General features: G+C 36.5%; 1 protein-coding gene across 4 annotated transcripts in view; it reads right to left on the minus strand.

The window, feature by feature from the left end:
- The window catches only part of csnk1a1 (casein kinase 1, alpha 1), a 74,658-nt gene that overhangs the window by 25,857 nt on the left and 33,216 nt on the right, over positions 1-15,585 (minus strand). For 3 of the 4 annotated variants that reach the window (XM_028812950.2, XM_028812947.2, XM_028812948.2), the window contains exon 5: positions 12,164-12,247. The exons of the other annotated variant lie outside the window; for it this stretch is intronic. In XM_028812950.2, coding sequence (XP_028668783.1) covers positions 12,164-12,247 — 84 coding nt within the window. The remainder of the gene's footprint in view (positions 1-12,163; positions 12,248-15,585) is intronic. 4 annotated transcript variants of the gene reach the window in all.

Genomic DNA, 15,585 nt, shown 5'->3' on the forward strand with positions numbered 1-15,585 from the left:
TGCTGACTTGATTCTCGACATTTCCACTTTAATCTTGACGCTTATGATGAGAATAAAGTAGACATGACTTTATTCTCGTAATTTGTCATTAAAGTAGAACATTGTAAACTAAACATCGTAAAATGAATATTTACTAGATTTTCTCAAACCACGTCATAAGTTATATAGCACATTAAATGCTTTGTGTTAAATGTTCCCCGAGCCATGTTAAATTGGTACGTGCTTCTTGAACTGACTTCCTCTTGTACTAAGGAGGCGCCCGCAGCGATCGCCGCACAGAATACATTCACTTCATGATATTCCTGCTCTCTGAACATTTAGAATAATAAGATAAATACTTGATTTAATTTTCATGATGAAATGCATTAAAGCATGTATTAATCATGTGGGGGCACGGCGGTGTGGAGGTTGCACTGCTGCCTCGCAGCAAGGGTGTCTCGGGTGTACCCTGCCTTGAATTTGCATGTTTTTCTGGTGGGTTTACTCGGCGTGCTTCAGTTTCCTTTCAAAGTCATGTAGGATGTGGGGTTTTGTTACGTTATATTGACCCTGCTAGTGTATGTTTTGCGCGTATTCACCATGCGATGTGCTGGCGACTCATTCAGGATTTGCTCCTGCCTCGCACACAATGCATGCTGGGATGGGCGCAACCCTGAATGGATGGCATAATTAAACATGTGTAACGAAGATATTTTTTAAAGTTCTGAACACTCCGTGGGCTAAGATTATAACTAGTTTTAATTTCACAAAGACGTCTATCGTGTGGGGATTGGTTATGTGGAGAAAGAAAAAGGATAGGAACTAGGGTTTTGATACGTCAGATAGAGAGCACGTATGCAATAAAGAAAGCCCACTCAGAAGAACATCCATTGAATTGTGTTCGTGTCTCCGACCAGCAGATCACAAACCCAACATTTACACAATATTTAAGTTAAACCTGTGCGATACCCATTCATACACCCAGTTTTTTGGAGCCTCGTCACACCTGTATGTTCTCTACACAGAACATACACCTGGGGACCCCTTAGTGCAAGTGAGCAGCACTACCGCCACACTACTGTGCAGGTTTAATACCTGCTTTAATGCATTTCATCATGAAAATGATATCAAGTATTTATCTTAACATTCTAAATGTTCAGAGAGCAGGAATATCATGAAGTGAATGGATTCTGTGCAGTGATCGCTGCCTCCTCTTAGTGCAGAGGAAGTCAGTTTAAGAAGCGTAGTGATTAACTGGGTCGGGGAACACAAAGCATTTAATGTGCGGCATTAACTTATGACGGGGTTTGAGAAAATCTAGTAAATTAAACATTGATGTTAGGATGAAGTTTAGTTTATGACATTCTACTTTAATTATAAAATAAACTGAGAATAAAGTGGAAATGTCGACTTTAATCTCGACATAAGCGTCAAAATTAAAGTGGAAATGTCGAGAATAAAGTCAACATGTCGACGTTAGTCTCGACATTTAGTTTTTTTTTCGTGTCCGTATTTTTTTTTTTTCTTCACTGTGGCCCTAATACGATTTCATAGGGCTATACCACAAATAGCATTATAAATGCAAGCTGCAGTTTTATTATTTATGTATATAGTTTAGCTTGAAGCAAGGTCCATATTAATGCAATTTGCCTAAATGATGTTTCAGTTGATGATGTCAGCACCAAGTTGCACCAGTTTTATTTTATTTTAATTTAATTTGGTGAATACTGTGTAATGCACCTGGGCTTGAAGTCGAATAGTGCAACTATCAGTAATAATACTATTAGTTTAAATATTATGCAGTTTAATAATGGTAAATTTGTTTAAAAAGTCACTAGTTGAAAATATGTTGTCAAAAAAAGTTTGCAAAATTTGTTCAATAAAAAGGTTTTATATTTTGACTGCATCTGTCATGCAATGAGATTCCTACTCTTCATTAGTGCCACCCCCTTGAAAACTATCACTTTATGGGGCCATGCAAACCTGTATTAATACTTGTGTGCACATTAAAATGTTTTTTTATACAATGTACAATGCTCATGACAGTGGAATAGGTTATTCTTAGCCAGTCTACAGCAGTAAATGCAGTGGAAAACGTGGTTAACATCCACTCATGCATGGGGAAAAAAATACTGTCGAATACCGTGAAACCAGGATAATTTAGAAAAATACCCGATATAGAATTTTGGTCATACCGCCCACCCCTACAAGAACTGCATTATTAAAATGGTAAACCACAATTATAATTACATCTCAAGAATTACAAATGTCTAGCTAGTACACTGATGAATAACCAACTGAATATAGTAAATGAATATTTTAACAGCAAAAAACTGCAGTGAAATTAATGATTAAAAACTTAGTGTAATTACACACAAGTGTAATGATGTAGGTGGAGGCATGTGCGATGGCCTGATGTATGTTCAGGGGTTCTTGTCTTTTGTATAAATTGGCCAATACGGTAAGAGAGTCAACTTCCTAGCCATTAGTTCTGTAGTTAAATGACGTGTAGGTTGCCTTCCTTAAATCAACATGGAAAATACATTAGCATATTAAATACAGAGGAGTCGGAGTCAGAAGTACCAGAAACTAAGGAGTCGGAGTCTGAGTCGAAGGATTTATCTACTGACTCCGCAGCCCTGTGCAAGGCAAACAAAGTTTGGTCCCTAGGTTTCTTGTGGACATTTACTCCAGAAAATTTTACAATAGGTCATTAACTGTTTAAAATGTTTGATAAGTCTGAACATACTGTGAATGTGAAGATTAAGCAACATTTTTGTGAGGTAAATCTTTCAAAACACTAGCAAATTAAATGTACCGTTTTCAATTAACAGCCTGTATTGAATAATGTCCATGAAATTCAACCCAACTGCATCAAACAAATGGACATGACTTTCCTTAAAATGATCATTTAAATGAACTTCTAACCGAGGAGAATGTGAATTCTCATCAGTTAACCATTTTAGGTCATTATTTAAAAGTGATGATCCATGACAAAAAGTTTTCACCCTAAGAAACAGAAAAAAATCTGAACACATCTTTCCACAATTTTCTTATCACCAGTTAGGATTCATGGAAATCAACTTCCACGCACTTAACTTCCAAAACTCCAAAAGTATAAAATAATTGACACTTCCCATGAATACCTACTGCTCATCCACAAGCTTTCTGCTTGTATTCTACCAGCTCTCTCATCAGGATGAAAGAATGCCACGATGACCGCTGGTTTTAGCTGGCCATTGCAACTCGTCAATGTGCTGATCTGCCCTTCTCTGAAACTCTCACAAAACTCAACAAGCAGCAGTGCTCTTGTTAACGGCATTGTCCCTGCACACATTTAGTAGCCCAAGGTTTGTTCATTATAGATTCTGGGTTACGATAAATTCAACAAGTCTGCTATTTAAAAATACCTTACAGTATAAAATTGTTACTACTATCTGCATTAAGAAACAGCTTGCCCTTAGCACTACAAAAGGACTAAAACAATGTAAAAAAATGCAGTTTAAGAGCAATAGTTTGGTTAAAGGGAACCACACAAGTATTTAACCAATGATTACTATTTGCATATTTTAAAATTGTCCAACAAGGTAGGTGCTTTTTGATCAATTAAATACCACTTACTAAAATAAAATGTAAAAATATTGAAATATTGCACTTAACTGATACTTGCATCAGTTTCCCTGCTAGAATGCCAGAAAAACATTTAAAGATGGTGAGATGAGTCAGTTATAACAAAAGCAGAGAATCTTAAGTGATAGACAATTTGGGAGACCTTAAGTAGCAGGAAAAAAGGATGACAAAACAGAACAGACACCTAAAACTTCCCTTGAAGACAAGCGAGTTGTTAATAGGTCCCTGTAATGTTTAATAGGCTGGGCCTCAAAAACATCCATATCATGACCTGTCTCAGGCTGTTGCCACTCTTTTACTTAGCTGCAAGGCAGTTTAAAAGTCAGCATGGGCAGAACAACTGAAGCCTCTTCATGATCAAAGTATTGACTAATTTAAAGAGCTAACGTGACTAAGTGCCTTAGCCAGATGACTTAGTAGAGGTGGCATTTCAGCATGCCTAACCTCCATAAATTTTCTGGGTACCTCCCATTATATGTTCAGCAGACAGCATGTCATTGAACTTCAGGAAGTACTGTGACATTTTATCATTCTCCTCAAGTTGTGTGTGTATTTTCAGTCCTCTTCTAAATACTCTAACATGTATTAACACTAGAATTACCAGTGTCTACGAAAAAACTCGTAGATCCGGCCCACCTTAAAACCGTTCTCACCTCTCTTTTGCCTTCTAAATGTGCCGATTAAGAGGAGCAGCGAGCAGCCGGCTATTCCATCCCCCACCGTCGCAGAACGTTCACTAAGTTTTCCCAGCTCATGCCTTGTTTGATTACCTGGGAGTGACTGAACTGCTGGAGTTTTAGAATAGAAATAATAGATCGCTATTTGGAATACATGCATTTCATGCGTGTTCCGTTTCTACAGTAATCTGTGTAAACACATTGCTAAAACAGAAACTTTCATATTTTAGTAATAAATGTTACAAAATGTAGGCATAAACTATAGAATGTGTAAAGCCTGAGTTCCTAAGATCAAATAAACACTTCTACAAAAGCTTCACACACCATATAACAGCTTCCGTGGCGTAGCGCGCTAAGATTTGCCTCTCAGACCGAGTAGCTTTTCTCTGCCTCACAAACATGAGTTGAATTCCCAGTGTTACTTCTTTTTTTTCTTTTTAACCTCAAACGGACATAAAATTTGTAAATTGGTATGCACTGTCAGTTAATGAGATCGTTATATTTTCATGTGGGATGCTCCTTTTAAAATATTTTTTTAACAATTGAGACTGCAATTAACATGAACAACTGTCCTTGTACCTTATTTTTTTCAAGATCCATAACACACAGACAGACAGAGCACTGCGTAATACAGAGACAGACAGGCAGAGATATACAAACAAACAGGGAAGGCACATGTACTGAAAGAAAAAAAAAAAAACATGCGCGTTGTTTCTGCAGCACTGAATAAGCTCACCCGCTCTAACATCACCCCTCCCCCGATCTGGCTCTCTAAGTAACAGCGCAAGTACAGACACAAACCAAGTGTAATCAAGAGTCCTGGTTCGATCCCCACTCACTCCTATATTTGCCGTTTTCAGTAGTAAGCTGCTGTTTTTGTTATTATACAGTACACACATGCACTTGATTTGTGTCTGTACTTGCGCTGTTACTTAGAGAGCCAGATTGGGGGAGGGGTGATGTTAGAGCGGGTGAGCTCATTCAGTGCTGCAGAAACAACGCACATGTTGATTTTTTTTTTTTTTTCTTTCAGTACATGTGCCTTCCCTGTTTATTTGTATATCTCTGCCTTTCTGTCTCTGTATTACGCAGTGCTCTGTCTGTCTGTGTGTTATGGATCTTGAAAAAATAAGTTATAAGGACGGTTTGCTGACTTGGTGCACCACTGCCTTACTGTGCCACAGAGACGCGAGTTCGATTCCCAGCTTTGAAGAAAGTGTTTTTTTTTTCCTCAAACGGACATTGAATTTATAAATTGGTATGCACTGTAAATCGTTAACTTTAAAATGTCAATCGCGGTTATTTCTGTTGATTAATTCATGCTTTTTTACTTAGAGTCAGAACAAGAGCTTTTTCAGCTTATTCAGCTTCTGATCTGACTCAAACAGTGCCAGTATAACTTCACACCCAACCTGACGCTGTTCGTTTTCAAATAATATTGCATTACTTCGACGATGTTTTCTGATTGGTACTATTCGCGTCATAAAATGATTTCTTCAAAATGTCACATATATCTGTCTCTTTTTTTAAAATGTGCGTTGTAGCACTCAGCAACTGGCCACCTGCATGTTCTTGCACACACTAAATCAGACAGCGCTATATGCAATCATCAGATTCAAATGTTAACAGTTATATAGCACAGAATGGAAATCAGTTCTTAGCATTCCACCTACTGTAACTTGCTTTCTTTTTTCTTCGGTTATAGTCTTGAATAAAAGTGCACTTGTTTTGTTATACTTTTACATCAACATATGTTCCTGTGTTTGAGCTACATGGGCATGCTCAAAAAATACACGTATAATGCCACGAAAAGTGCATGCAGACACTTCAAAGTTTTCCCATTAATTTTAATTAATTAAATTTAATTAATTAATTAATCCCATCGGGATTAATAAAGTATCTATCTATCTATCTATCTATCTATCTATCTATCTTCAGTTCGCAAGCATTGGTACGACAATGCAGTCACAAGTACACTGCAAAGCTTTAGCGCGTCTATGTGAAAACAGCAGTGTCAGAAGGGGAGTGTCTGATGATTGCATATAGCGCTGAAGTTACTGCTCTTTACTATGCTTTCCTCTGCATGTCCGGGAGTACAAAAGAAACAGCATACAGCAACACGTGGGGACTGGCAATACTGGGGGAAAAAAAACACGCGGTCGTATGTATCGTGATACACTGCAGAACTATAGCACGTCTTTATGTAAAAACCGCAGTGTCAGGTGGGGGGCGGTAGGGATGGATCCTGAACGCGACTGAGACAATGAAAAGTGAACTTTAAAAAAATAAAGCTAACCTTTACAAATATCATAAATTACACCGGCTGTTACAGACTGAAATCAAATGTATCATTTTATTCTAAAATAGTGAGAATAAGAACACTTCTCAAATGGGAGTTGTGCAGGATCGAACTCATGATCTTCTGATTCCCAGTCAGCGACTGATACTGTTACGCCACGGAAGCAGTGATAGTTAAGTCATGTCAATGTCTCACACTAAGACGGGTTTTTTTTGGCGGTGGCTTTTTTTTGTACCTTTTGTGAAAGTGTTTCTTTGATATTTGGACTTCAGGCTTCATACATTATATAGTTTATGCCTACATTTTGTCATTTGCTACTAGAATATTGTAAACCGTTTGTTTTAACAATGTGTTTACACAGATTACTGTAGAAATGCAACACATGAAATGCGTGTGTTCCAAATAACAATCTTATTATTTCTACTCTAAAACTCCACTTCACTCCCAGATAATCAATCAAGGCATTAGCTGGGAAAAGCTTGTTTACGTTCTAAGTCGTTGGGGGGATGGAATAGCCGGCTGCTGGCAGCTTGTCTTTATCAGTACATTTAGATGACAAAAGACGCTGGCGGAGAGGTGAGAAAGGTTTTAAGAAGCGATTTAAGGTGGGCCGGATCTACGAGTTTTTTCGTAGGCTCTGGTAATTCTAGTGTTAAACAGCTCCATGTACAGCTTCTTTCAAACATTCTCCGAATACCTCAAAGAATTGTGCCAGGAACATTTTTCAACAAAGTGCTATTTCAGACATGGTAAAAAGCTAAACTCCCCTTGAAATGTCCTTCATTGAAGACATTTAGCAGGGGCTAGTATTAGGGCTGGACCTAACTTTTTTTTTTTTTTTTTAAATGGATTAGAATAACGATTTTTTTTTTATTAGTCAATTAAACTAATAACTAACAAATAATTCTAACAAATACCAAAAAGCAAACATGAAAAACTTATTAGAATAGTTTAGTAATAAAGGGCAAAAAGGAATGCAAACTCAAAATCTTTCCAAATAAAGATAAATTTCAGTTCAGGGTTGATGGGTTCTTTATGAAGTCCAGCGCTCAGGAAAATGACTGTAGAAGGCAGCCATTTACCAATCAGAAGTAACAAAAGGAATTAGAACTTAATGGTGCTGTCTAAGCAGCGTCTTAATAGAAAACTGAATGCTTCTATCTTAGATGCTCCAACATAGCCTGCTGTTTTGCTGCTATGATACGCCATTCAACCATAACAGAGTGTAAATAACACAATATTTGGCTTTTGCTTTAAGTAATCCCATATTTTAGTAGTGCCCTGTCTTTCACACAAAGGACATGCAGATAAATTAATTAGATTCTGGCATGTTGACCTCTTGAAAGATGATTAAAATGCAATGTGTTGATGTATGCCACACCAACCGAAGTACTTAAATCAACTACGCCAACGCGGCATAACAGTCTAGTATACACTGAATAAAGCAGAGACTCAGATTCAATGATTATATTTCAGTTATTCTGGAAGCCTCAAGGAATAGTCAACAATTACAATTTTAAAAAGAAAACACTTTTTGTAAAGGATACAACTTGTGTGAATATAAAAACTAACCTGAAAAAGTGAAAATCAAGCTTCAGTATTTTCCTTCCTTGCTCGAGAACGCAATTTATATCATTAAATGAGTAGAATCTCATCTGCATGAACAACATGCCAGGGTCTTGAGCCGGATAGAATATACTGTTCTCAACATGTGTTAAACTGACAAGCAACAAACATTGAGAAATATAAAAGTCATTAGACATCAAATCATAAAGATGTTTTGGTAATCCCTACTTTTCCTCAGCATCACACAGCAAAGTTATTCAGTGGGCTCCAGTTGCATAAAAAAATTTTGGTAACAATCTTAATACTCTAAGCAGCTTTGGAAAGAGGAAATAAAATATACAATAACTAAACATCCCTGACTGTGACAATTCAGCCAGACATATCTAATCATTGTAAAATAACTAGACAACACATTTTGGTGGTCTAATTTTAGCTCACTTGTCTGTTCTGAATTACAGCTTGGTTAGCCTTTTCACAACAGTGGACAAGTACATGCCAACTCAAACCTGAGGGACACGAATTACGGCAACTCTATTCTAAAAGGTTTAAACATACAAATAAATAACATCTACTTTCCAGTATTATATCTGCAATATACATCATTAAAGCAAAAAAGGAAGTTCAAAAGGACATTCTGAAGAGTATTTTTAATCCTGGTAACATTCTTTTCAGTTGCCGACTCCAATACAGAGTTTTCTAAGCTAGGTATACCTTCCCACATCACAGCAATGTGCCTCATGGTCTCCATTCCCACTGACAACTGTTTGATGTAAATTGACTAATGTAGCAGGGAAGCAGATTAAAAGGAATTGATGCAAATATTTAAAAATAAAATGCATTCAGTTTATTTATTTTGCACTCAAAATGTTTGTTCTGCCTGATGCTATACACTGTGACCTGTGTGCAAACTTGCAATACAAGGAGAGGTCTAACCTGATTGGCAAACTTCAAGACTGAACAGTTGTTGGGGGGAGAGAGACCTACTACACTCCTTTACTGCAAGACTACATAAACAAGTGTATAAATGAGATGCCATTATGTTCACATCATTTAGAGGTTAGGATATTAATATAAAATGGGTAGATTATATGTTGTCTTTTTAAAATAAAATTGCAAATTCCATGTTTAAAATAGGGTTGGGGGAGCTGTCCATGTTTTAAACATACATTTCTTAACCTGAATTACACATTTCAGTCTGCAAGCCACTTAAACTGCAGCACCGACTACGATTAGTTAAAGCATTGTTTGGCGTTTTTTTCATGCATCCTATTTTTCAGTTAATGCTCATAAAAACACCAAATAAGACCTTTGTGTTCGGTAGAAGCCGTGCAACCGAATTAGGAATTAGTCATGTTTTTACATGACACACACCAACACAGACATAGTTGACTGCTTAACATGCCACTAATACAAATGTTCTCTTGTAATGTAATCTCCAGTCCGTAAACAAGTGCAAAATACACCAATCTCGGCCAGTCTAAATCAAAAGAGCTCTGCCTTGACGTAGGTGACCAATTAGTCTTCAGAACTGCAAGAATGTCAGTTTCTTCATAGTAGTCTTGTTTCACATGAGCACTTTTATACATAAAAGCAAAACAGGATTTTCACAATGTTCACTCGCCCATTTGGTTAACAAAATTGGCTTGAGAGCACATAACTAAAAAAGTTGCTTGCAAGAATACAGTAAACAGTTTCCAATTATGTTATCTGCTAAATTTTGTTCTTTGGCTGCTTTTTACAAATTTAAGAAACAAAAAGCAGTAAAAACATTGAGAGGTCACTATAAAAGATCCCTTAGTCAATTCCTCCATTTATTCGTGTTGATTTAGTATTTACTGCACTACACTTCTCTTCACCAGGGAACGAAGTTACTTTAAGTTACCCTGTGTTAATTTTCTGTCAATTTTAATTAGAAAGAAAAGTAGGGCAAGTAACAGAAAACACATTTTAATATCAAAGTCCATTCTGTATTCCAAATACATTTACAAATTTTACAGTTCAATGTTTTTCACTCTTTTGCAGACCACCACTTGAACATGTGTCACCAACCACACAGGGTGATAAACGTACCGTTACAGCCAATACAGCAGAATTCTTAAGTAGCAACTTAAGTGTAGAACCTTCAAGTACAAATCATTCTGCTGAAGCTAAATAAATCCAAAGTTAAAAGATTTGGCACAGAGACCATCTGAATATTAGTCAGCTAACTGAGTTTAGAGTGAATGTTAAGATTGGAGTTTGTAAATTAAGAATTTCTTTTGATGTATCAAAACAAAAAGTCAACCCCATGAATCTAACATGAAAACAATAACACTAGAATTGCTATGCATTTTTTAGGTGGTAACACCACCAAAGCTATGCCAAATGTATCTTTACTGAGGAAATGGAAAAATAAGATTGTGCCTTAAAAAAAAAAAAAAAAATAAAAAAAAAAATAGATGAATTGTTTTTAAAGCATATGCAAAGTCAATCATGTTAAGGACAGGACAGCATTTTTGAGAGAGTAAAAGGAATTTACATTCTACTGTTTGTCGGTAGACATTTATTCAAGCCAATTCAGAGTCGATTCAGAGCAGTTTTAAAACAACTCTGAATGATATTAAATTATCTTTATGGTGTTCTCAAATCGCGCTGCTGGTGCCTGTAACATGGTGGGCTGAAGCAACCTCTTGTATTCATTATCATAGTGTAGGTGCTTTCCATAGTAATGGGTGGAAATAACTGGACGGGTGACAATCTCTCAGATTTGTCTATGATCTTCATTTCACAAGTGAAACAATGAGTTGCAAGTATAGCTTTTTTCAGCGACAACTGTCTAATCGTCTGCAGAACAGAGACAGCAATTAACAGGCATCAACGTTTGTTAAATTTTAAAAGCAACAGAAGAGAATTCTAGGTACAAAAGCTTTCAATTTCTAGAAAAATTCATTAAATAGGAATTGTGAGTCTGGTTTGTCATTCCAGATGACAAAAAGGCTGGTTAGGTTTTCAGATTTTAGGGGCCTCTCTAGGAATTAGAACAAAGTTTTGCAGCCTGCCACCCAAAAGCAATCGTATATTCACTAGGTTATCTCCTCCCACAAGGAGCTGGGGTTGTGGAAGAGGCTTAAGACAAAACAATGGCACTGAAAATATTTACACAAGTTTTCATGATTCGTTAAATTAAAGCGGCTTTAAAATATTTAATTTTAAGAGCCTAAGCCTTGTGCATACATTAGTATCCCAAAGGCAAGTCCACAAAGCCATAAATGTTGAAGAACTTAATTTTAAAAAGCAGAAAAGATCACTTTGCATGCGCGCATTTATAAAAATAAATAAAAGATTGAGTGACTAAAACTTATCAGTACTTACAAGATTTCTTCCAACCTAAGCTTTACTGAATACTACATTCTATTGACAAATACTCAGATTTATAAAAAATGTTCATATTTATTAAATCACTTTTAGACCTACAAGAAAGAACAGTTAATACAATGCCTAAAATTACATTTTTAAACCCATGGTTCAGATTAAAAATAGTGTTGCTAAAAAGTATTGTTTATTGCACTTTAAGAAAATGGACATATGAGCAATACTTTCCTTAAATGATTTAAGTAAAGCAACATGCATGAAGCAAGTTGTAGTGTGCAGTATTAAATTTTATTTAAAAACAAAAATGAAGTTACTCTACTCTCTCATACTGGTAAGCTCTAAGCATGGGCACACTGCCACTAATACCATTGTTAGTTGCTCAAGCCTATTTAGTATGGATTTAAAAGGCTAAGAACAAAACACCAAAAGAACACCACACATTTACTGGTACATACAGGTGTGCACCTCAAGCTTTTCTACTTAAAAAAAAGCCACCTGGATCAATATTAGACTTAATTAAGATGACTGTTTACATGTGTCTGAATAAAAATGCCACAATATATACAACTACACATTGCTATTACACTCATAATAAAATGAAAAAGCTTGAAGCAAAATGAGTCTTAGGAGCTGAAAGGAGTAGACAGGAGTTGTTTCAGACCTGGTTTAATCCTGAGAAAGCTGGGTCCTGAGAAGAACTAACAGCCAAGCTTCGTTTCCTCTTCCCCACTGGATATTCTAAACACTAAACAAACAATAGAGGGTGCAGTGCATCAAACAGTAGTGCTGACAACCCAAGAAGGCCAGCGCAGACAGGCAACACCAAGGCTCAGAAAAAGAACAGAGCAGCAGGAGGAGGAAGTCAAATACTAGCCTTCTTCCACTATTGTGTCAGCTAGCTTACCCCAGAGACTTCAGATTACCAAGAGACCCAGGATCCACAAAGAAACCCACTCAGTAGCCCACTAACCCCTAAATCACTTCTAAATCTTGAAATAGTTCATAGTCTAGCCCCTCACTATTTTACATTTGCCAGCAGATTTGGCGACTAGAATAAACGGTCATGCAATGCTAAACTAATTTCTAAAGCCAAAGCAACCGGCTGAAGAGACATACACTAAAAGAAAACCAAAAGGGGGAAAAAATGAAGACAGCAGGCCTTTGCAAAGCTATGGACTGGAGCATGACCATGCTGGGAACAAATACTTTTCCTTAAATGAATGAAGAAAAAAAACACACACAACCCTGTCTTTTTTGTAAAAAAATCTGTCCACCCCATTACATTAACTGGAACTAAAGCCATAGGGGGGAGAAAAAAAAAAAAAACTTAAGCTTAATAAATTTAAAGAGTCCTATCCCCAACTACCACACCCACCCCCAGATGTTGTCAGTACAGGAATACATCTTCAGTAAGGAAGAGGGAAGAAAGCACATTGGCACCAATCCTAAAGATCACTAAGTTGATCAGCAGGTATAGAAAAGCTGAAAGGAGGTGGGTGAATGGGGAAGGGGCAAAATTGCTGGAAAGAAGCAAATACTAAATGATGAATTTGAGAAAGTAAATATAGATAAACAGACTACGAAAAAAGCTAAGAGCAGCATTTGCCTGAAGCTGGTGAAAAGCAAGGCAGCACAAGACAGCTGGCATTTCGACCTCAGCACTCAAAATAGGGAGCAAGTGGAGAGGGGGGCACAAATTTTTCAGAATAAGCCAAATTAATTTTTTCCAGACCTCATTACTTAGAAAAAGCCATAACTTGTAACTAACAGCTCCTACTTCAATGTATTACATTTTTATTAAAATGAAATTGGATAAAAAGCAAGGAAAGCAATGCAATCAACCCCTAACATTTTGGTGCTATTGCCCAATACTTCCAAAACGGGTTTACTAACAGTAAAACAGACAAAAACCACCAACACCTCAAAAAAAATATAAAAAAGGGCCTAATATAAAAATGTCAAGAGTTGGTTCTTCACTAATAACGTAGTCTAGGAAAAAAAAACAAAACACCTTAAACATTACTAAGAAATCCCTCCTATTTCAAAAGGCAAACACATATGGATTTACAAATAAGCAAAAAGGCAAGAAGAAAAAAGCAGAAGCAAAAGAACAAAGCTGGCCCTCAAATAGAGTCCACGCTACCAGAGATAGAAAACTTGTTCTACAATTCTGATATTGCATATGGAATACGGATTAAAGAAGTGCTTTGCCACATCATGGAAAGCACATAATCACAGAACATCCTTTTTTGCACACAAAACTGAAAAAGCATGAGACTAGCATTCACACAGACACATAATGGTAAACAAGATTTAAGAAAGCAGTGTCAAAAATGATTTTGAGCCATGATGTTAAAGTAGGAAACTTATCTATATTCAGGCTTTGTTTTGCCAAAACACTATTGCTCATTTCACTTTCTGATGTTTAAAATTCTAAGATGCATCATGCTTTATCTTTGCCAATGTTGCCTGTCTGCAAGGGCTCAACATAAAAAAGAAAAAAAAAATTCAGGCAACTTTACAAGCAAAACAAAAATATAACCCAAAATTCAATGCTTTCCATCCTGAAAAGACAAAATTTACAAAAAAAGAAAATTCATGCATTAACCTTAAGTGGTCTTTTCACGATTGCCAATAAACCCCCAAACCATCTGAGCCAAATAAACACAAAAATTTTAACTACTAACTGAACACTAATTAATTATATATAATACATGGAGGTCCAAAGTTTTAAATGATCAACTGTCTTAAAAACAAACAAACAAAAAAAAAATCCTCAGCACTCTCATGCACATCCGGTAATGAGATGGGACATGTTCAGTTAACGGGCAGTTAGATTTAAGTATGCCATTGATTTAGCAACTGCCAAGTTGATACCTAAGATGAATCACAGACAGAAGCCATCACTTACCATTCCATTTAAACTTCAAAATAAAAGGCAAAGATTTTTTTAAAAAGGCTAGAGTAAAATAATTCCAACCATGGTTAATAAGTGATTGGACAAAGTGTGAATGCAATTGCAATTCCAATATTAAACAGAAGATAATTGGTGTGATTTGCACATGTTGGCAAAAAAATAAAAAATTCAACAGTTTATATGATAATAATCACAAGTATAAGAACGTATTGCATTTCCATCTTGTCCTGAAAGTGAGTATATCCCGACACCTTTCCTGGTTTACAAATTCCATTCAAGTCAAGCTGGTCAAGTTATTTTGTTCAAAATGTAGAAATGAACAGCATGCACAGATACATCTGGCTTAGTTGGGCCCAGGGGGGAGAGAAAAAAAAACAAACAAAAAGTTGGTTCAATTATTAAAAGCCAAAATACTGTTAGTAACCTGGGCTGTAATGACTATTACAAAGTACAATTTTATTCTGAAAGTAATTGCATGACTTTCACGATAGTCTCACACATTACAAAAAATATTTCATTTGTGCAGCTGCTAAACAGTTACAAAAATAGCTAAATATGTATCACAACTGCACATATCCAGGGATCCCGGATTCAAACAGCAGCCCACAGGTTGCTTTTGAAAAGGTTTCCCAAAATCATGTCACAATATGCGACTTTTCCAGCAATTTTCAGTCATAGCCTTCATTTACATAATCTGATCAAGTCGGAGGTGCTTGGCAACACACTCCCATGATGCGGATCTCCTAATATGACAGCCAGCAACTGAGACCAACTAGTATGCAAATTGACGATCTGTGTGTGAAGAAGAGCTGACAACCTATGCATGCTCACCTAAGAATAACGTGCACATTTTGCAACTCACACACAGAAGAGAAGCTCATCTGTCTGAGGTTGTGTGTTTTACATACTAAAATAGAATTGGGGGAAGGGGAAAAAGCAGAGATTGCAGCTGAACTCAAAGCAGCTATTAACCTGTTGTATAGCACAAGCTCCTTCACACAACACTTTAGGCTGTGTGCCTCCCAAACAAAAGGGAGGCTCACCTTTCTGGGGTCTAGTATTTTATATACCATTAAAGAATGGAAAAGACAAAGAGCCAAACACCAGCCCTGTCAGGAGCCACGCTAGTTAGTAGCTGTCACCAAAACTGGCATGAACTAAATGAA

The sequence above is a fragment of the Erpetoichthys calabaricus genome, chromosome 11 (genome assembly GCF_900747795.2).
Source record: "Erpetoichthys calabaricus chromosome 11, fErpCal1.3, whole genome shotgun sequence".
NCBI lineage: Eukaryota > Metazoa > Chordata > Cladistia > Polypteriformes > Polypteridae > Erpetoichthys > Erpetoichthys calabaricus.